The following is a 21791-nucleotide window of genomic DNA, read 5'->3' on the forward strand; positions in this document are numbered from 1 at the left end:
AGTTTCTTTTTAGGGTGATGAAAATGTTCTAAAATTATATAGTGTTGATAGTTACACATATCTATGACTAAGCAAAAAACCAATAAAATTTATTTTTTTTAATTAAAGCCTCTGCCAAAACAGACCTAAATAAATATATGACTGATGGACAATGCAGCAATTCTTTTTTTTTTTTTTTATCCTAGAAAGTTTACAGAAAAAGGTATCTGACATTTGATGATAATTAATCTGCTTCCATTGGTCTCTCTTAATTAAAGATCATCATGGATGCTCCATAGACAAGCAGTTCTCATTTTTATATCAGACATCTTGTTACAGAGAAGAGTGTTGGGGTAGAAGATAGAAAAACTTATGTTTAATTATTAATGGACTCAACACCAATATATTAGGCACTGAAACACATTATGTGATCTTAAGGAAAGCATTTAATATCTCTGAACTTCACTGTCCTCATCTTTTAAAGCAATCGATTTGAATCACGAAGATTCCATGCAGCTCTAAACGCTTATGTTGTATTTTTATCACTACCTGTAAGTATATCCAAGAAGAGATTTTTAAGTTTTTAATTAAAAAGAAAAAAAATTATATAGCTCCTTAAAACCCCTAATGTCATGAATTGTGTCCCCCAAAAATGTGTCAACTTGGCTAGTCCATGATTCCCAGTATTGTGTGATTGTCTACCACTTTGTCATCTGATGTGATTTTCCTGTGTTGTAAATCCTACCTCTATGATGTTAATGAGGGAGGAATAGAAGTAGTTATGTTAATGAGGCAGGATTCAATCTACAAGATTGAGTTGTGTCTTAAGTCAATCTCTTTTGAGAGATAAAAGACAGAAGTGAGCAGAGAGTCACGGGGACCTTATATGACCAAGAAGCAAGAGTCAGGAGAATAGCTCGTCCTTTGGACCCGGGGTCCCTTCTCTGAGAAGCTCCTTGACCAGGGAAGAGTGATGACAATGACCTTTCTTTCCCCCAGAGCCAACAGAGACAGAAAGCCTTCCCCAAGAGCTGGTGCACTGAATTTGGACTTCTACCCTCCTGGACTGTGACAGAATAAACTTCTTTTTGTTAAAGCCATCCACTTGTGGTATTTCTGTTATAGCAGCACTAGAAAACTAAGACTTCTACTTTATACAGATCAGTATAGGAATAATATGAAATACTGGTCCACTGATTCACTTTAAACTTTCCTAATCATCACCTCCACTTTAGAGTAAAACACTGTTAAGAAACTAGATCTTGACTAATGTACTATTTCCTATCATTCTGTACATATTTTCACCTTAGAAAGTTCCCTCTGTCCAAAAAATAATGGAATGACAAATCATCTGTTGATCATACTGCTGTTTATAATAATAAAAAATTACAAACTAAACATAAATCAAGAGAACAACTGGAAGAATCCTGATCAAAAAGCGGAAAACGCAGAACAGAATTTCAAAATCTCTTAACTCCAGATTTCCTGGAGCCATGAGAGTTGGATGAACCCCTGAAACTACTGCCCTGAGATAATCTTTAAACCTTAAACCAAAATATTCCCTGAAGTCTTTTTAAAACCAAACAATAGTTTAGCTTAACTAGTAAAAAATGTCTGCCTTGAGCATTAAGTTCTTTTAAGAACTATTTATACGGGATTCAATTGACAACAGCAACTTGAAAGATTAGACAGGAACCTTAGCGGGGCAGTAAATTTATGTTAATGGAGGAGGAGCAACTCAGAAAAGGAGGGTGAAAATGGTTGTACAACTCAAAGAATGTACGTAATCAATGTCACTAAATGGTACAAGTAGAAACTGTTGAATTGGTGTATGTTTTGCTGTGTATGTTCTCAACAATAACAACTAAATAAATAAAAAGTTTTAAAAAAGAGACGATAACCAGTTAAACAAAAAATGGTATGTCTATATAATGGAATACAGTCATTGAAAATACTGAACAATGGTTCTCTGCAGAAGCAAGATTGGAAAGCAGATTTTACATACACGACCTCAAGAATAACTGCACGGAATTAGTGACATTACAGATGAAAGGCTTGTACATGTGAATGGCATATAGATTTTCTTTTAAAAAACATACAAAACCACTCCTAAAAAGTAACATTTAAGGAAATGGAAAAATATCTAAAATTGTTAAGTGAAAAGAGTGGGTTACCAAAAAGCATACGGAATATGATCACGTTTTTCAGAAAATAAAAGCATTTATTTTCCCAGAAAAACATGTAGCGAAAACATGCCATGCCGTTCTATCTACAAATACCTTTACTTCTTTTTTGTTATTTTTATTTTCTGATTTTTCTATAAACGCAGTTTATTTCTGTAATTAGAAAAAAATTTTTAATATAAGAAAAAATAAGCTCTTCCTCTTTCATAAGCGTTCATGAAACCCATTTTTCTTTCCTAATAACATTTTTTTAACAGCGTATAATAACCAAAAAACCAAACCTGTTGCTGTCAAGTCGATTTCAACTCATAGCAACCCTATAGGACAGAGCAGAACTGCCCCACAGGGTTTCCAAGGAGCAGCTGGTAGATTTGAACTGCCAACCTTTTGGTTAGCAGCCGAGCTCTCAACCACTGCACCACCAGGGCTTCTATGTATAAAAGACTATGTATAAAATTCTATCTTCCTGCTGAACAAGGTCAATCCTCTTTCTCAAAATAAGATGACTATAATTTTCACCCAATACTTACCCTTTTTTATTTGATAATTTAATCTTCAAGGGAATTTATCACAAAAACCACTGTATAAATCTGGACAATACTAATACTTTACTGAGGACTTTTATATGATTTAATTACTCCTCACAGCAATTACATAAGATAGTAATTTTTCATCATACTAATTTTACAGATGAAGAAATTGAGGTTCACTGAGATTACATGACTATCAAAATCCCATAGCTAGAGAGTATTAGCCCAGATTTGAAATTAAAGGTTTCCAATTCCAAGGTTTCCTGACATCATAGATGTGCTTTTCATTTGTATGAATACTTACTGGAAATCAGATATAAAAGGCCACTCTCTGAGAAGGGAAAATGTAAGTTATTTAAGAAAGAAAAAGCTTTAATTAAATCATTTGGATCTAAAAGTATTTTATTTATTCGAATGCTGATATGGAATATATCTTTGTGGTAAGAGTGCTGAATTTACAAACTCCTAAACTAAACAAAGAATCTTGGTTAGTTGGCTTGGAGCAAAGGTCACACATAAAATTTAATGTAACTAAGTTCTCTTCTCTAAGTACCAAATTTCTCTGTTGTATTTTCCTATCATTTGTGTAAAAAGATTTTTTTTTTCCCTTACTGTCACATGGCTTTACTAAAAGCTCACCTTTATAAATCTAAATTTTAAACTTTTATATTTATGGGAAAAGAATATTCTCTTCAACAAACAGTTCTGGAACAACTGGACTTCCACATGCGAAAGACTGAAGGTGGACCCCTACCTCACACCACATCCTAAAATTAACTCAAGATGGATTAATGACCCAAATGTAAGGGCAAAATCATTAACTTCTTCAAGAAAACACAGGGAGGGGTACATCTTCAGGACCTTATATTTGGCAATGAATTCTTAAATACAACACCAAAAGTATGAACAACTAAATAGATGAATTGGACTTCATCAAAATAAAAAAAACTTTGTGCATCAAAGGGACATTATCAAGAAAGTGAAAAGACAACCTGCTGAATGGGAAAATATATCTGCAAACCATTTATCTGATAATGATCTAACATCCAGCAGATATAACGAACTCCTACAACTCAACAACAAAAAGAAAACAATCCAATTAAAAAAAGTACGAAGAACTTGAATAGGTATTTCTCCAAAGAAGATATAGAAATGGCCAATAAGCACATGTAAAGATGCTCAGCATCATTAGTTACCAGGGAAATGCAAATCAAAACCACAATTAAATGCCACTTCACATCCACTATGATTTAAAAAAATGGAAAACAACAGGTGTTGTCAAGGATGTAAAATGGTACAGCTGTTGTGGAATAGTTTGGCAGTTCCACAAAAAGTCTAACACAGAATTACTATATGATCCAGCAATCTCACTCTTTAGTACATACCCAGTCTTTAGTACACAGCCAAGATAAATTAAAACACACATCCTTACAAAAACTTGTACATGAAATTTTATAGTAGCACTATTCTCAATAGCCAAAATGAGCAAATAATCCAAATATCTATCAGCTGATGAATGGATAAATAAAATGTGATATATCCACACAATGAAATATTATTCTATCATAAAAATAACAAAGTACTGATACGTGCCAAAACATTGATGAATCCTGAAAACTTTATGCTCAGTGAAAGAAGCCAGACACAAAAGGCCATATATTGTATGATCCCATTTATATAAAATATTCAGAATAGGCAAATGCAGAGACAGAAAGCAGACTAGTGGTTACCAGGGCCTAAGGGAAAGGGAGAATGAGAAATGGCTGCTTAATGGGCACAGAGCTTCCTTTTTGGGTAATGAAAAAGTCCTGGAACTAAAGAGTAGTGATGGTTGCACAACATTATGAATGTACCAAAACCTACTGAATTGTACACTTCAAAATGGTGAATCCTATGTTAAGTCAATTTTACTTCAATTTTTAAAAATATTATTATGCATCAATAACCCATTGAAGAAAACTAGGAGAAAATATGCCAAATATTATCAATGACTATCACTGAGTGATATTATTACAAGTGATTTACATTTTCTTCTTTATGTTTCTGTAATTCCTAAGTTTTCTTTAGTGAATATTTATTGGTTTTATAAGAAAATAAAAACTGTTTTAGTTAAAAAAATTTTTTTGCCTTTCTCGAATAATAGTTATATTTAATTTTTTAAATGTTTTACTGTTTTTTAAAAATAGGTAATATAATATATGCACACAATAAAATAAATATACTTTTTTAAACAAAATAAAAGGGCATACTGTTAAAGAAAGAAAAGTTTTCCTCTTAACCCGGATTTCCTTACTATAAACAATCACTATTAGCAATTTGTTGTGAATAATTCCCATCCAAGTTTCTGAGGGCTGAGATCACATCTCATTTATCCTTGTATCCTCATCAACTATGACACAATATTTGGTTCATGGTAAGGAATCAAATTATAATTGGTAAAGAACAAATACACGAATGGTTAGAAAAATGAAAGTAAATGGATAGAACAACCTAGATACAGAAATGGATGGATGGCCAGATTGACTGATAAATGTTAGCAGTGGGATGTTATTGAGAAATAACTGTTATATGACCTAAAGTGATGATCTTTTGCTAACTTAAGCCCCTTTCTGTCCCTTTCTGCTACTGTACCCCAATCCTTCATACCATTGCATCTGTCTATCATGACTGGCCTCTGTTGTCCACTTCTTAATAGTTTTGGTAGAAAAAAAATTTTTTAAATATATATATATATATATAATTTGATATAAATACACCAGTTTTAGTTTATTTGAGAGAAATGTGAACCAGATATTCTGTTTAAATCCTTTCAACTAGATTATAAACACAAGAGCCTCAAATTTGCAACTAGCACAGTGCTAGACACAAAGTAGTATTCAATAAGCTATTATACTAATTATAATTCTCTACATATTGAAAGAGTAAAGCATATATAATTTCACTATAAGTGAAAATAGAAAAATGTTTCCATTGTCTTGATCTAGCACTGATTATAAAAAAAAAATTAAGAAGTAAAATCTAAAGACAGCCCATGGTACATATAAAAAATTCTGTGGGAGAATTGTTTATAAATAATCTTGAAACACTAGCATAGCAACAACCTAAATATTAGTAGGGAATATATTTATTTTATTACATCAATCCCCTGTTGAAACCAGGCAGTCAAGATCCCTGAATTCAGATCAAGCTGAATAAAAGAATGGCAGCCCAGCTGAAGACCAAATTGGTACCTAGAAGATTAAAGTAAGGGAAATCTCCTACAACTAAAGAGAGAAAAATTTGAGAATGAATTTAATAGACATGGAAAGGAGAACCTAAAATGTCAATATTCGTTAATAAGCATATCTGAAAGATAGAACAAGGGAGGCCAAAGACAAAGGAAAGGAAATAATCATTTAAATAACAGGAAATTAAAAACTGCTCCAAATCAAAGGCAAAAGAAAGAGCCCCCCAAAGGATCCAAAAAGAACTGACAGGAGTGGAAAACAGGTAGTGAAGAGGTGGAGAATGAGGTAAAAGTGAGATTAAAGCTACCGAGGTACTTTGTACCTCTTCAGGTTTGAATTATGTGCATAGATCATTCAAACAAACCAATAATTTGTAACAGATAGATGAAACAAACAAAAAAAAAACTACCAAAGTTCAGTGGAATTTTAGAATGCATGGATAAAACAAAAAACTCTAAGAGATTCCTAAGAAGAAGAAAATGTTTCCAATAAAGAAACTTCCTGCCCTTTATCATCACTCCTATTTAACATTGTGCTGGAAGTCCTAGCTAGAGCAACATGGCAATAAAAGGAAATACAGTGCATTAAAACTACCCCTATTCCTAGACAATATGATCATATACATAGAGAACCCCAAAGATTCCACAGGAAAACTACTAGAATTAACAGAGAGATCCAGCAGTAGAGCAGGATATAAGGTCCATGTACAAAAATCAGTTGGATTCCTATATACTAACAAAGAGAACTTTGAAAAGGAAATCAGGAAAATAATACCATTTATAATAGTTCCTAAAAAGATAAAATACTTAGGAATAAATCTAACCAGGGACATAAAAGACCTATACAAAGAAAACCACAAAACACTATTGTAAGAAACCAAAAGAGACCTACATATATGGAAAAACCAACCATGATCATGCATAAGAAGACTCAACATTGTGAGAATGCCAATCCTACCCAAAGTGATCTACAGATATAATACAATCGCAGTCCAAACACCAACAAGATGGGAAAACTAATCACCAACTTTATATGGAACGGAAAGAAACTCTGGATAAGCAAAGCATCACTGAAGAAAAAGAACAAACTAGGAGGTCGCACACTACCTGATCTCAGAACCTACTATACAGCCACGACAGTCAAAGCACTTTGAGGGATGGAATAACTCGGGCTGGGGCCTGGGGACCATTGTCTTGGAGGACATCTAGGTCAATTGGCTTAACTAGTTCATAAAGAAAATGTTCTACATCCTACTTTGGTGAGTCAAGTCTAGGGTCTTAAAAGCTTACGAGCAAACATCAAAGATTCATCTATTGATCCCAATCCATTCAGAGCAAGGGAGAATGAAGAAAACCAAAAACACAAGGAAAATATTAGTCCAAAAGACTAATGGACCATAAGTACCACAGCCTCTACCTGCCTGAGCCCAGACGAACTAGATGGTGCACGACTACCACCACCAGCCACTCTGACAGGGATCATAACAAAGGGTCCTGGAATGAGCAGGAGAAAAAAAACAGAAAATTCAAACTCAAAAAAAAAAAAATGCCAGACCTACTAATCTGACAGAGACTGGAAGAACCCCCGAGGCTATGGTCCCCAGACTCCCTGCTAACTCAGATCTGAAGCCACTCCCACTCTCTTTCAGCAAAAAATTAAATAGGTCTATAACACAAGCAACAATACACATGAACAACACGCTTCTTAGTTCAATCAAGTATGCGAGACCAAATAGGCAACACCCGCCCAAAAGCAAAGATGAGAAGGCAGGAAGGGACAGGAAAACTGGATTAATGGACAGAAAGAGCCCAGGGTGGAAAGGGAAAAGAGGAGAGTGCTGACACATTGAGGGGATTGTAACCAACGTCACAAAACAATTTGTGTATAGAAAACTAACTTGTGCTGTAAAGAAAAAGAAACTTCCTATGAGCAAAAAGAGATGCTAGAAGACATGAAGCAACAGCACTGGGACTTAAAAAAAAAAAAATTCTAATACGTCATTTTATATTCTGGCAAACTATCAATCAAGACAACAAAATACATTATCAGACATATAAGAAATCAGAAAAGTCTACAAATTCTATATGAAAAAGCTATTCAACAAGAGTTCCTCACTAAACAAAAAAAGAATCCAAGAAAACCTACATATGGGATATAAAGAAAAACTTTTGGGTTAGTTAAGTATGACCAAAAAGACTTAAAGAAAGGGCAAAATAAATTAAGAAGACTCACTAGGCCTTAGTACCTGGAACATTCTGTTTCAGGCAGCAAGTATTCAATATGCAAGATTACATTTCCTTCTTTTTGGGTCTGAACATACTAATTCATTCAGTAAATAAATTTTCATAATTACTGTAATTTAATGGATTTCGATATTCACTTTTTAGAATCAATCTATGGAAAAAAAGCACTCAGTAAACCAGGGTGCCATAATAATTATATTTTAAATATCGGGAGATGGGGTAAAAGTAAAAGAGAAGTATTGCTTTCCTTAACATTCATATCAAAGACCAGGGATAATATCTAAGTTGATAAATGAAAAAAAGCTAATTTAAAGTCATAAAAGCTACCAGAAAAATTTTAAATTAAAAAAAAAAGTAATACATTTGAAGGTAGAGGGGAACATGGAGTAGTACTTCCAAACCTACCCAGCTTTTCTGATAGACGTCAACAGAAACTGCCAGTTAATTAATCAAGACACAGAATTATACATATCTTATTTAAAGTTATTATGATAAACACTATAAAAAATTAAAACAGAAATGGGTAACAACTGGTTACCTCTGAGAAGTGACAAGGCGGGCATGGACAGTAAGTGAAAAAAGGAAGGCTTTCACTTTTCATTTTATGTACAACTGTACTGTTTAACCTAAAGGTCAGCAGTTCAAATCTACAAGCCACTCCTTGGAAACCCTACAGGGCAGTACTACTCTGTCCTATAGGATCACTACGAGTCGGAATTGACTCCACGGCAATGGGCTTTGGTACTGCTGATGTTCTTTAATCATGTGCAGCTATTACTTGATAATTTTTAATAGCATAAAAAATAAAAGTATTGCTACTTTGATACTAATATACCATAAAGGTCAACACATTGCTGAGAAATTAAAGTTAATACAACTCTGGTTTTTTAAATTACACAAGATCAAAACACAAAACTTTTCAGAAGGAAAAAAAAGTCAAATTTTAAATATTTGCACCTAAATCCAAACCAGCAGGATTTAATCAGTGTTTAAGTCACTCTTTAAATGCAATTACAGTATAATGATTACATTACAAACAGGGGAAGGGAAAAAGGAAGCTAACTTTTGTGAAAATCAACACACTTTGGGTCTCTAACTGCTTGGCACCTGTCATGGGTTGAATTATGTCCCCCTAAAAATTTTTAAAAATGTGTTTATCAATTTGGCTGGGCCTTGATTCCTGGTATTGTGTGATTTTCCTATATGTTGTAAATTCTGCCTCTATGATGTTAATGAGGGGGGATGGGCTGCAGTTGTGTTAGTGAGGCAGAACTCAGTCTACAAGATTGGATTGTGTCTTGAGGCAATCTCTTTTGAGATATAAAAGAGAGAAGGGAGCAAAGAGGGTGGACCTCATACCACCGAAGAAGCCATGTCAGAAGCAGAGCTTGTCCTTTGGACCAGGGGTTCCTGAGCAAAGAAGCTCCTAGTCCAGGGGAAGATTAATGAGAAGGTCAACAGAGAGAGAAAGGCTTCTCCTGGAGCTGATGCTCTGAATTTGGATTTTAGCCTACTTTACTGTGAAGAAATAAACTTGTCTTTGTTAAAGCCATCCATTTGTGATATTTCTGTTATAGCAGCCCTAGGTAACTAAGATAGCACCTTTATGCTTATTTAACAACCATAAGAAATATGATAAAACCCTCCCAGTGCCGTCGAGTTGAATAGCTTTCCTAGAGAAGGGCACTACTAACCAACCAGTAAGACAAAAGTTGTACATTACTTTCCCAGCAGCAATTGATTTACCTTTCTGGCCAAATGTAAATATCTTCAATACAGTTTACCATGACCGAGTTTGGGTCTACGGTCACAGAAGAAAATAAAATTAGCTGGTCTACTTGGTAATTAAATCCATTCCCTGATCACATACAGCTTAGAAACTAGATCGTCAACCAAAAAGCCTCACTGAAATCATGTTTTTTAAATAGAACATACACAACAGGTTCAAAGCTCCTATAAGCATGATGTGTTTTTTTTTCCTTTAATAATTATATAAGAAATAAAAGATATTTTATAAGGAAACCAGTTGTTTGAGGACTTTGAGGGTTTTTATTTCTCCTTGACTTATTATTCATTTCTGCCTAAAAACTCAAATCCTCAATAAGAAACTACTGCTGCACACGTGTATCCTGAATTACATCCTGTCATCTCTCTTGAGGCCCTCTTTTATCCTGCACAATGCATGCTCAAAACAGCTATTATAGGAAATGTTGGGCTATCAGCTATTTATAGATGGACAAGAATCTTTAAATAGCTTTGCCCTTACCTCTTTATGGTTCTAAAAACCTAAAAATACTATTTTAAAGGAATAGCCGTATTAGCCATTGAAAACATTAAAACACTCTCTTGAAAAAAAAATGTTTCTTGTCCCTTTATTTTGGAATCCAAAAACAGTAAGAACATTATACAGTCACATCACAATATAATGAACAAGTTGAAAACACATTAACTAGTACTATTAAGAGTTTACCACCAAGAGAATTATCAAATTATATTTTTGTTTTTTTTTTTTTTTGTTATGTGCCACCCAGTAGATTCCAGCCCAGAGCAACCCTCTATGACAGTAGAACTGTCCAATGACAGACCAGAACCTCCCCATAGGGTTTCCTAGGCTGTAATCTTTTTTTTTTTTTTTAATCTTTACAGAAGCTGACTGCCCCATCTTTCTCCCAGAGTGGCTGATGGGTTTGAACTGGTGATCTTTCGGTTAGCAGCCAAGCACTTAACCACTGCGCCACCGGGGCTCCTTCAAATGATAACGTATTGCCTTTAAAGTCTTCTATATTGAAGTCTAACGCCCACTGCACTTCTTGGGCATTTTCCAAAACGAATATACAGTTCGACATCACATAAATTTATTTATCCAGGATACCCAGTTCAAAAATACAGTACACCAAAAGTAAAAATATTTAATTCACCCACATTGACATTCATTGTATTAAAAAAGTTACCATAGATCCACTTTTTTCCTGTCTAAAACTCAGAAGCACACCTTTCTCAATCTGTTAAAATAGTACCTTGCAGTTTTTATAGTAAACAAATGACTTAGAACTCATTTTTATGTATTAACAATTATTATTCTAAAAGCGTGAACATTTCTATTCCTTATTCTTACCCTCTCTATCTCCAGACTTCACAGATTTTAATCTTGTACATCATCATATTGCCAAATCATTTCAAGCCATTATTTCCAAAGGTAAGCAGCTTATAGGAATTTAACTTACAGATATACTGATATGCACAAAATGCTATACACACTAGGATACTCATTGTAGTGTTAGTACTAGTAAATGACTGGAGACAGCCATCAAGGGTGGTTAAATAAATTATATAAGTCAACACAGTGTAATACGATGAAACTATTAAGAGGAAGGTGGCATTTCAGTACATAAGATACTTGATGATTTTCAAATTACATTTAAGGTTAAAAAATTTGAGAACGTGTACACTATCATTTGTCTTTAAATAGACACAAACACAAAATCTCTCTAAAAGGGTACCCTAGAATGGCTGCCTCCAGAGAGGAAAAAGGGTAGCTGAGGGAAGGATGAAAGGAAAACTTGCTTTGCACTGTATATCTCTTTATGCTCGTGTAGGCATTACTTACTAAACATGAACATACACACGTACTTTTTTATAAAACCTTTTTTAAAAATGTATCCAGGATGATTCTATTCACAAATTAATAGTTTTACAAGTATTGGTTTGTTTTATCAAGCTATAATATCAGCCTTGAAATTTCTCCCCTATCTTAAAAGAAGAATCAAGAGTTTTCCTATTTCACTTGTCCACTTCCTCATACGCGCATTTTTATTAAAAGGTCACTTCGTTATAAATGTGTTGCTAAGCCACCCATTCTAAAGACTCTAACCCTGGGTAGTCCAATATGATAGCTACTTGCCATATGAGATATGCAGATGACACAACTTTGCTTGCCAAAAATGAACAGTACTTGACATGCTTATTGATAAATGTCAAAGACGACGTACCCTTCAGTATGGATTACACGAAACATGAAGAAAACAAAAATCCTCACAACTGGTCTGAAAAGCAGTATCATGATACATGAAGAAATTGAAGTTGTCAATGATTTCATTCTACTTGGATCAACAATCAACATCCATGGAAGCAGCAGCCAAGAAATCAAATGACAAATTGCACTAAGCACCAAACCACAAAACCAAACCCAGTGCGATCGAATTGATTCCAATTTATAGAGAGGCCCCATAGGACAGAGTAGAACTGCCTTAGGGTTTCCAAGGCTGTAAACTTTAGGGAAGCAGACTGCCACATCTTTCTCCCACAGAGCCAGCTGATGGGTTCAAACCACCAACCTTTCAGTTACCAGGGCTCTTCCTTGCATTGGGCAAATCTGCTGCCAAAGACCTCTTCAAAGTTTTAAAAAGCAAAGATGTCACTCTGATGACGAAGGTGCACCTGACCCATGCCATGGTCTTTTCAATCATCCTAAGTGCAGGTTAATGGTGGACAATGAAAAAGGAAGAAAGAAGAATTAATGTATTCAAATTGTGGTATGGGTGAAGAATATTGAATAGACACCGTGGACTGCCAGAACAAATCAGTCTTAGAAGAAAATACAAGGATGCTCCTTAGAAGCAAGGATGTCAAAACTTCTTCTCACTTAGTTTGGACACGTCATCAGGAAAGACCAATTGCTAGAAAAGGACATCATATTTGATAAAGCAGAGGGTCAGCAAAAATGAGGGAAACCCTCAATGAGATAGATTGACACCATAGCCACGATAATGGACCCAAACATATTAACAAGCATAAAGATGGCACAGGACCAGGCAATGTTTCGTTCTGTCTATTATACATAAGATCACCAGGAGTTGAAGCTGACTGGATCCAGGGCAACTAACAACAGCCACATGTGGCTATTTAAATTAATATGTTAATTATGTTTAAATAGAATTAAGGATTCAGTTTCTTAATCACACTAACCATATTTCAGGTGTTCAATAGCTACATTTAGTTAGCAGCTACCACACTGGACTGGACAAGGCAGAACATTTCATCATCACAGGAGTTCTGCTGGAGCTTGCTGCTCTAAGCCAGGGATCAGCAAACTTCAGTCACATCCAGTCCTCCACTTGTTTTTGTAAATAAAGTTGTATTGGAATACAGCCATGCTCATTCATATTCATTTACGTATGTCTACAGCTTCTTGGACACTGCAATAGCAGAGTTGAGTCACTGGGACAGAAGCAGTATGGTCCACAAAACCTCAAGTATTTACTATCTGCTTCTTCACAGAAAGTTTGCTGATTGCTACTCAAGACTAGTTTCATCGAAAAGAATACCTCTTTCTCTTGGGGGTTAAAAACCCATTGCTGTGAAGCCAATTCCGACTCATAGTAACCCTATAAGACATAGTAGAACACCCCTATAGGGTTTCTAAGGCTGTAACCTTTATGGAAGCAGACTGCCACATCTTTCTTCTGCAGAGCAGCTGTTGGGTTCAAGCCACCACCCTCTAGTTAGCAGCCAAGCACTTAACCATTGTGCCACCAGAGCTCCTTTGTGGGTCAAAAAGTTTTTAAATACTTGCATTAAATAAAACTAATTAAACACAACCAATTTTCATTTACTATGCGGTAACACAATTTTCAAAGATAAATATACAGTACCAAAAAACTTCCTAAAATATGAATCCTGACATTTTCTAAGCATCCTGTAAAATAGCTAGTAAAAGCACAGAAGACAGATTACTATAGTCTGGCAATTCTAAAATAGCTGGCATAAGGGAAAAATGCTTACTATCACAAAATAATTTGCCTATGTTCCTTATCAACATCTATTAAATGTATCAACCAATCACCTTGAAAAGTAGTACATAGTTTTTTATAAAAAATACACTAGACCTATTAGTGCTATAGAAATATTTACATTTAAACACCAATCTCAAGCAACATCACTATATTTCAGGCTTTCAAAACAACTCTGAAAACATTACTCTTAAACTTATTTTTAAAAAGTATTTTGATCTGTTTTTAAAATCAGTGAAAATGTTTACCAATTTTACCAATTTAGACAGGTGTTTTTGGTTTTTTTAATTCAGCCAAATTTTTTAGTGTGTATTGTATGCCCAGGAAACCCTGGTGGCATAATGGTTAAGTGCAATGGCTGCTAACCAAAAGGTCAGCAGTTTGAATCCACCAGGCACTCCCTGGAAACTCTGTGGGGCAGTTCTACTCTGTCCTATAGGGTCGCTATGAGTCGAAATTGACTCGACGGCACTGGGTTTGGGTTTGGTTTGGATTGTATGCCCAACTCTGAACAAGGTCCTGGAGATAGAATGATAAAGATCCTTTGCAGCTAATAGTTTGTTAGGTGCCACCGAGTCAGTTATGACTCATAGCAAACCTATGCACAACAGAACCTGTCCTGTGTCATCCTCACAACTGTTACGATGTTTGAGCCCATTGTTGCAGCCTCTCTGTCAGTCCAACTCGTTGAAGGTCTTCCTCTCTTTCACCGACCCTCTACCTTACCAAGCACGATGTTCTTCTCCAGGGACTTGTTCCTTTTGATAACATGTCCAAAGTATGTAAGACACAGTCTCACCATCCTTGTTTCCAAGGAGCATTCTGGTTGTACTTCTTCCAAGATAGATTTGTTCGCCCTTTTGGGCAGTCCATCGTGTATTCAATATTGTTTGCCAATACCACAATTCAAAGGTGTCAGTTCTTCTTCAGTCTTCCTTATTCATTATCCAGCTTTCCCATGCATATGATGCAACTGAAAATATCATGGCTTGGGTCAGGCGCGCCCTAGTGTTCAAGGTGACATCTTTGCTTTCAACACTTTAAAGAGGTCTTTTGCATCAGATTTGCCCAATGCAATGCGTCTTTCAATTTCCTGACTGCTGCTTCCATGGGTGTTGATTGTGGATCCAAGTAAAATGAAATCCTTAACAACTTCAATCTTTTCCCCATTTATCATGATCTTACTTATTAGACCAGTTGTGAAGACTTTTGTTTTATGTTGAGGTATAATCCATACTGACGGCTATGGTCTTTGGTCTTCGTCATTAAGTGCTTTAAGTTCTCTTCACTTTCAGCAAGCAAGGTTGTGTCATCTGCATATCTCAGGTTGTTAATGAGTCTTCCTCCAATCCTGATGCCCCGTTCTTCTTCATACAGTCCAGCTTCTCGGATTATTTGTTCAGCATACAGATTGCATAGGTATGGTGAAAGGATACAACCCTGACGCATACCTTTCCTGACTTTAAACCACAAAGTATCTCCTTGTTCTGTCTGAACAACTGCCTCTTGATCTACGTACAGGTTTCTCATGAGCACAATTAAGTGTTCTGGAATTCCCATTCTTTGCAATGTTATCCATAATTTGTTATGATCTACACAGTCGAATGCCTTTGCATAGTCAATAAAACATAGGTAAACATCCTTCTGGTATTCTCTGCTTTCAGCCAGGATCCATCTGACATCAGCGATGATATCTCTGGTTTCACGTCCTCTTCTGAATCCAGCCTGAATTTCTGGCAGTTTCCTGTCGATATACTGCTGCAGCCACTTTTGAATGATCTTCAGCAAAATCTTGCTTGCGTGTGATATTAATGATATTGTTCCATAATTTCCACATTCAGTTGGATCACCTTTCTTGGGAATAGGCATAAACATGGATCTCTTCCAGTCAGTTGGCCAGGTAGCTGTCTTCCCAATTTCTTGGCATACACCAGTGAGCACTTCCAGCACTGCATGTATTTGTTGAAACATCTCAATTCGTATTCCATCAATTCCTGGAGCCTTGTTTTTTGCCAATGCCTTCAGTGCAGCTTGGACTTCTTCCTTCGGTACCATTGGTTCCTGATCATGTGCTACCTCTTGAAATGGTTGAACGTCAACCAGTTCTTTTTGGTATGAGACCTGTGTATTCCTTCCATCTTCTTTTGATGCTTCATGCTTCATTTAGTATTTTCCCCATAGAATCCTTCACTATTGCAACTTGAGGTTTGAATTTTATGGGGCAGATTTTAGTTTATGGAGCAGATTAAAAGCACGTGTAAGTGACATTACATACATAAGAACCCAGATGGGTAGAAGCACAGTTAATGGGCACACTGAGTGAATAAGGGAAAGCTTCTAGGAGAAAAGCTATTTGAGTTGCATGTGAGCAGTTTGCCAGATTTGTGCAGATAGGAGGCGTACACGGAAATGACAGGGCAAAGCCATTCTGATTTGAATGTAGCACAAAGAAAGAGAAACATGAAAGAACCTAGCAAGTCCTAGGAAATATGAAGAGTTCAATGCTGCATATGATTTCTAAGCACTTGAAAAAAGAAGGGAAATGGTGGCAGATATAAAGGCTAGAAAGACTTTAGGATTAGAATTCAAATAGATTTACATGTCAAACTAAGGCATTAAGATGGGACCTGATCTTCTAAGTCATGGGAATGCACAGTTTTCCAAGAAGAGATATGACAAGATTGGAATGCATAATTTTCCAAGACAAGATATGACAAGATTGGTTTTTTGTTTGTTTGTTTGTTTGGTAGGAAATTACACTGGCAGAAACTTGGATTATAGAAAGACTAATGACAGAGACCAACAAGGCTACTGTGCAAAGCAGATGGCCAAAAACAGTGACAGATGAGGAGCCTGCACTTCTACTTTAAATATCCCTGACACATGGTATTTTCCCTTTTTCATACTTTTTGTTATAGCGTTATCTATTGGATGGAGAAAGTTCATACAATAAGATTATCAAGATTAGACATAACATGGCCTTTACACATTTTTCTTACATGGTATTAAGGAGGAAAACAGTAAAAAAATTCAAGAACTGAAGTCAAGAGATCTGGGTTACAGGTTTGGTCTTTGCTGAGACTTTGGGAATGTCAGCTAACCTCTCAAAGCTCTGGTTTTCTCACTGGTAAAATAAGGAAATGGAACTAGATGATCTAAAACTCTTGAAAGTTCTAAAATGCTATGATCACACTGATACATCTTCAATTTTCTGGTCTCTAGTAAAAATGCAAATGTGAAACTCTATTTTAATTACCAACCAAATGTGAAAACCCATCAAAAACAGGCTGATACTATTGTACCTATTATTTACCTATGTGTACCTAATTTGTGAAGGATTTCATGACATATTAACATTATGTAGTCATCAACTACTTATCTGAAGCCCTAAGGCAAAACTGTAACTAAATTGTAAGATGTCTCTGTCAGCCTTTTCACTCCCAATCAGTATCTTTCAAAACAGGTATCCAAAAATACAATAATAATACTTATCCAACAAGGAGCATTCTTTTATTGGAGTGGTTCCAGACACTTAATCAACATCTGCAAAGTTGAATAGCAGTATGTTGGGTACAACAGTTTCAGACATTAACACTATCCCATGGAATCATGTTTGTCTGAACCTCTTACCGACACAAGAATTTTTTAACAGTATTCCTTTATCAATCAAAAAAAAAAGGTTCCAACTTGAGACATATGGTCTTGAGATTCATAATAAATTATGTGACTTTCTACTGATGTTCAAAGAAAAACTTTTACTATTCTTGTTCATATTAAAAAGTCTAGGAACATTCCAAACTTGTTTCTCTTCAAGAAAAACTTTTACACTGGATTTTCAAGAAAGGATAGTTAAGCCAAGAGTCTCCCTTCAAAAAAAAAAAAAGTGGTGAGATAAATAACATTTTTACCAAAGGTGAAAAACCAGATGCAAATCTTGCAATTCCAGTGTAAGTTTTAAATTTGTACAGCATAATTAACAAAGCCTAAATTAAAGTCATATTTCAAGGAAAATAATCCTAAAGTTTTGTAAGCCATAGTATTAAACTATAGAGATTTTTCTAATATTTTGTTACTTGTTTCAGTGTTTCTAAAGACCCAAATAATTTTTGAGTTATGTACTATACTACATATACCAGGATAATTTCTCTTTAACCTATCATGTGAGTTCTCTCTTGCTCCCTAAAACAGCATTACACATCTTCCTATGTTAACCAAAATAACAATGGAAACATCTAAATTGTAATTTACCACGATCAGAGTGCAGAATTTTTTACTGTACAAATCTGCATCACAGTTTAGAACAATCACTACAAACTTTTCGTTCTTTCAAATCACTGGTACCAACGCACATAAATTAATCCCACTAACAACCCACAAGAGATGTGTTTTGCTGTAAAGCTTCAAATCTCACTAGACTCTTGGTCCAAGAAAAAAAACCTTTATTATGGTTTTTCTTACATGTTATATAGTGATTTAAGTAAATGTTCATTGGGCCAAAAGTTCACCAAAAAAAAAGGCATATTATGCTGAAGGTACACAAACCAATCTGATGTGATGAAACCATCTTCCTCTACTAACGCAGCTTTATTACTTCTAATCAAATAAATTTCACTCAAGAAGGATATGTATTTGAATCAACAACTTTATTAGAGGGGGGAAATATTCAAAAAGAATGGAAATAGGAATTATATTATCTGCTGTTTGTTGTTGTTGTAAGCCCATGCTACTCAAATACAAGTCAGAAGAAAATTCTTAACTTTTCTCAGAAATTGTCTGCTAAAAGGAAGTTATTTTAATCAAAAAAAAATTTTTTTAATACATTTAAAAATTCTAGGTCAAGTGTATTACAAAGTTACCACGAGGAGTGTGAAAAGAGCCACTTTTATTTTGTAATGCCAATGTCTAAACAGGAAAACTTGATGTGCCTTCCCCAAATATATTTGATAACACTCCCACAGGAACACCAGTATTACAAGTAAAGTACATATTTCAAAAACAAAAGTTAATTATAGTACCTCACATCCCATGATACTCATTCAAGAACACCTGGCAATTATAAGAATTATGACAAAAGTTCACAAACAACTGAGTACTATCCGGCCTGTTTAGCCATAAGAAAGAAAAAATAATAACAATAATAATAATCCTGAAATTTGTAATTTTCAACATATTTTCACAGAAAATATTTCTGAAATTTTTTGTACAGAGAATCATAATTCTTGACACCCAACTCTAGATTGGGGGGAAAAAACTAGGGGCAAATGTCTCCAAAACTTTACAGTAATTGTGTTTTGTTTTTCCCTTTATAAAACTAGTGGGCAAGCGCGCGCGCACACACACACACGCACACATTCACACACACAACCTATCTACTTTGGTCCTAGAGTTCAGAAACCTACCATATCAAATTGCAACAGCGTGCACAGAAAGTGGCCCTTCAAATCTTACTAATGTCAGTGTGGCTGATACTCAGTTTATTCGGAAATGTTCAATACGACCCTAAAGCTCTGTTCTTTACACGTTGACAGTCTTTATGCAGTTTAAGCATGGCAGGCAGATCTTTCTGGACGCCCTAACCCTGGGGGAGGGGAATTCCTACAACGATGGGACATGCGGTAATAACTGGCCACCCATCACAGAGAGCTGGTTCCACCTGTCCTGCAGTTCGAGCTCAACTACTCGTAATATCGTCCAGTTCGACTTCTAATGAGGTAGGAGATTCCCGAAGATGTCCTACGGTTCTCCCTCAACTCCCAGGAAAACAAAGGTTCAGGCCCAGCTCTGTGTCACTCTGTACTCCGTTTTTGATAATCTAGATGCCCAGTAAACCCCAGCACGTAGTCACTTGGCAGAGAACGAAGTGATGGACAGAAGAATACCTAAGGTGAGGGAAAAAGAGGTGCCAGAGAACCTGGCCGAACTCTGAAGTTCTCGCGGGCAAAACGCGGTTACTCTCTCAGGATGTCGTCCCACATTCGAGCGGAACTCAGAGTGAGGGTGTGAAATCGGGGCGCGGGGGGGGCGGAGACGGGTGAGGAGGGGTCCAAAACACGACAGGGACGCGAGGGACCGAGCTGAAGGGCCAGTTCCGGCTAGCAGGTCCCAGGGGCGGAGGTCGTAGCTGGGACTGCCGTGCACACTGGGTCAGACCCGGGAGACTGCCGGGGACCAAGGCGCTAAGCCGCGCGACTGGCTCCGCGGCGAGGTTTCAAACCGCCGCCCCCGGGAGGGGCTCAGCGGATTGGAAGTTCAACAACCGCCGTCACCAGCCCAGGGCCGGAGCGGCAACTCCTCCGCGTCTTCCCAAGAGACCAGACCCCACCAACTCCACCTCTAGCCGAGGTCCAAACTCGTGTCGCCGCCTGCTCCATGTACGCGGAGAGCGCCCTTCGGTACGGGACCGACGGCCCCCGACCGGGCTGCGCCGCGGGAGCTCGAGGGGCGCGACGGAGCCGCAGGGGCAGGGGGGCGTCTCTCAGAGTCAAACCCGGGACATGGCCCCTCTACCACCTCCGCCGCGCCCCTTGGAAACGGTCCGATAGGGCTCCGACCCACCCATCCCGCCCGTTCGCGGACAGGGCGAGGACCCGAGCGACCCTACTCCCCCCGCCCCTGCTCTTACCCATCTTTTCGCCTCGCCTTGTAGACGTGCCCGTAGGTGCCGCGTCCCACTTTGCACCCTTCGTACTCAAACAAATCCTCCACCCGCTCCCGCTCCGCCGCCAGCTTCGCCTTGAAATCATAATCCATTGTCTGCTTCCCCCATAGAGGCACCGGGACGCGGGGGCCGCCGCCGCTCAGTCCCTCCTCCTCCTCCCCCCGCGGCCGCCGCTCCACTTCTCTACAACAGCCGCCTCTCGGGCGCGCGCGCGCCGCCAGCCGCTCCGCGATCCGCTTTCAGCAAGGGACTCCTCGGCGGCCGCGGCAACCACCACCTCCACCTCCTCCTCCTCTGCGGCGGCAGCGGCGGCGGCTCCCGCAGGCACCCTCAGTCCCGCCTCCCCCCTTCATTTCCTTGTTTTGGAACCTGGTGGGCCGCGCCGCGGCTTCCTACAGCTTATTAACGAACCAGCCCGTCCGCCCCAAGGTCGCGGAGCCTCCTGGGAAATGTAGTCCTGAAGGCCTCAGGATTGGCTAAAGGATTGCCACCGTAAGAACTGTAACTCCCACGTTGCCTTGGGCCCAGAGCCGCGCCTCCGCAAGGCATGCACGCCGGCGCACTGGGGCCGCCCCTCCCCCTCAGGTAGCGCTGGACTCCCAGTGAAGGTAAAAAGCGCCAAGTTGCAGTGTGCTTTCTGCAAGCCTGTGGGAGCTAGTGGAAAAAGGCCCTTGTTCTAGTAGGAAGGAGGAATTCCAGTCTGATTTTCCAGGCGAGAAGGAATATGGAAAGTACTTAACAAGTGCTTTGCCCAGAAGTTTACTCCAGGGGTTTGCGAGGCGAGGACTGTTGTAATAGAACAGTTCTACTGCAGATTGTTGTTTATTTTCCTTGGCAATTTGTCCTCCAGTTGCCCCCCCCCCCAATCTGGCCCTCATTGGCGGAGTTTAGAGAATGACGTCCTAGTTGGTGCGTGGGTATCCCCAGTCTTTGGCTTCCTTCCCGCTTTTGATTGGTTGTGCTCAGTTCTTCCTGATAGGTTAATCTTTTTTCTTTACGATGCAAATACATTATTTCAAACGCTGAACCGTCAGCAGTTTCTTAGTTCTTGCATTGGTTGAAGAGAACCTATAACTTCTCAGCCGCATCCTTTTCGTGGTGCTGTAGTAGGTCTTCCGCCCTAACTTTGGTAGCCAAGCTTTGACCATCTAAGAACAATCGGAATGCCTAGAAGATCCAGCG

The 21791-nt window shown here is 37.7% G+C and overlaps 1 protein-coding gene across 17 annotated transcripts in view; it reads right to left on the reverse strand.

The window, feature by feature from the left end:
* CDK19 (cyclin dependent kinase 19) overlaps window positions 1-20894 on the reverse strand; it is a 192368-nt gene extending 171474 nt beyond the window's left edge. For 13 of the 17 annotated variants that reach the window (XM_023542804.2, XM_023542809.2, XM_023542846.2 and 10 more), the window contains exon 1: window positions 20574-20684. Coding sequence is in view for 4 of the 17 variants with exons in the window: in XM_064289742.1 (XP_064145812.1) it covers window positions 20574-20701 (128 nt within the window). In the remaining 13 variants the exon portion in view is untranslated. Of the gene's footprint in view, window positions 1-20573 lie in introns of all 17 variants that reach the window. The other 4 variants (XM_064289742.1, XM_023542799.2, XM_064289782.1 and 1 more) reach the window with 4 other exon arrangements.
* Window positions 20895-21791: the final 897 nt, after the last annotated feature.

Source organism: Loxodonta africana, chromosome 1 (assembly GCF_030014295.1).
Source record: "Loxodonta africana isolate mLoxAfr1 chromosome 1, mLoxAfr1.hap2, whole genome shotgun sequence".
Lineage (NCBI taxonomy): Eukaryota > Metazoa > Chordata > Mammalia > Proboscidea > Elephantidae > Loxodonta > Loxodonta africana.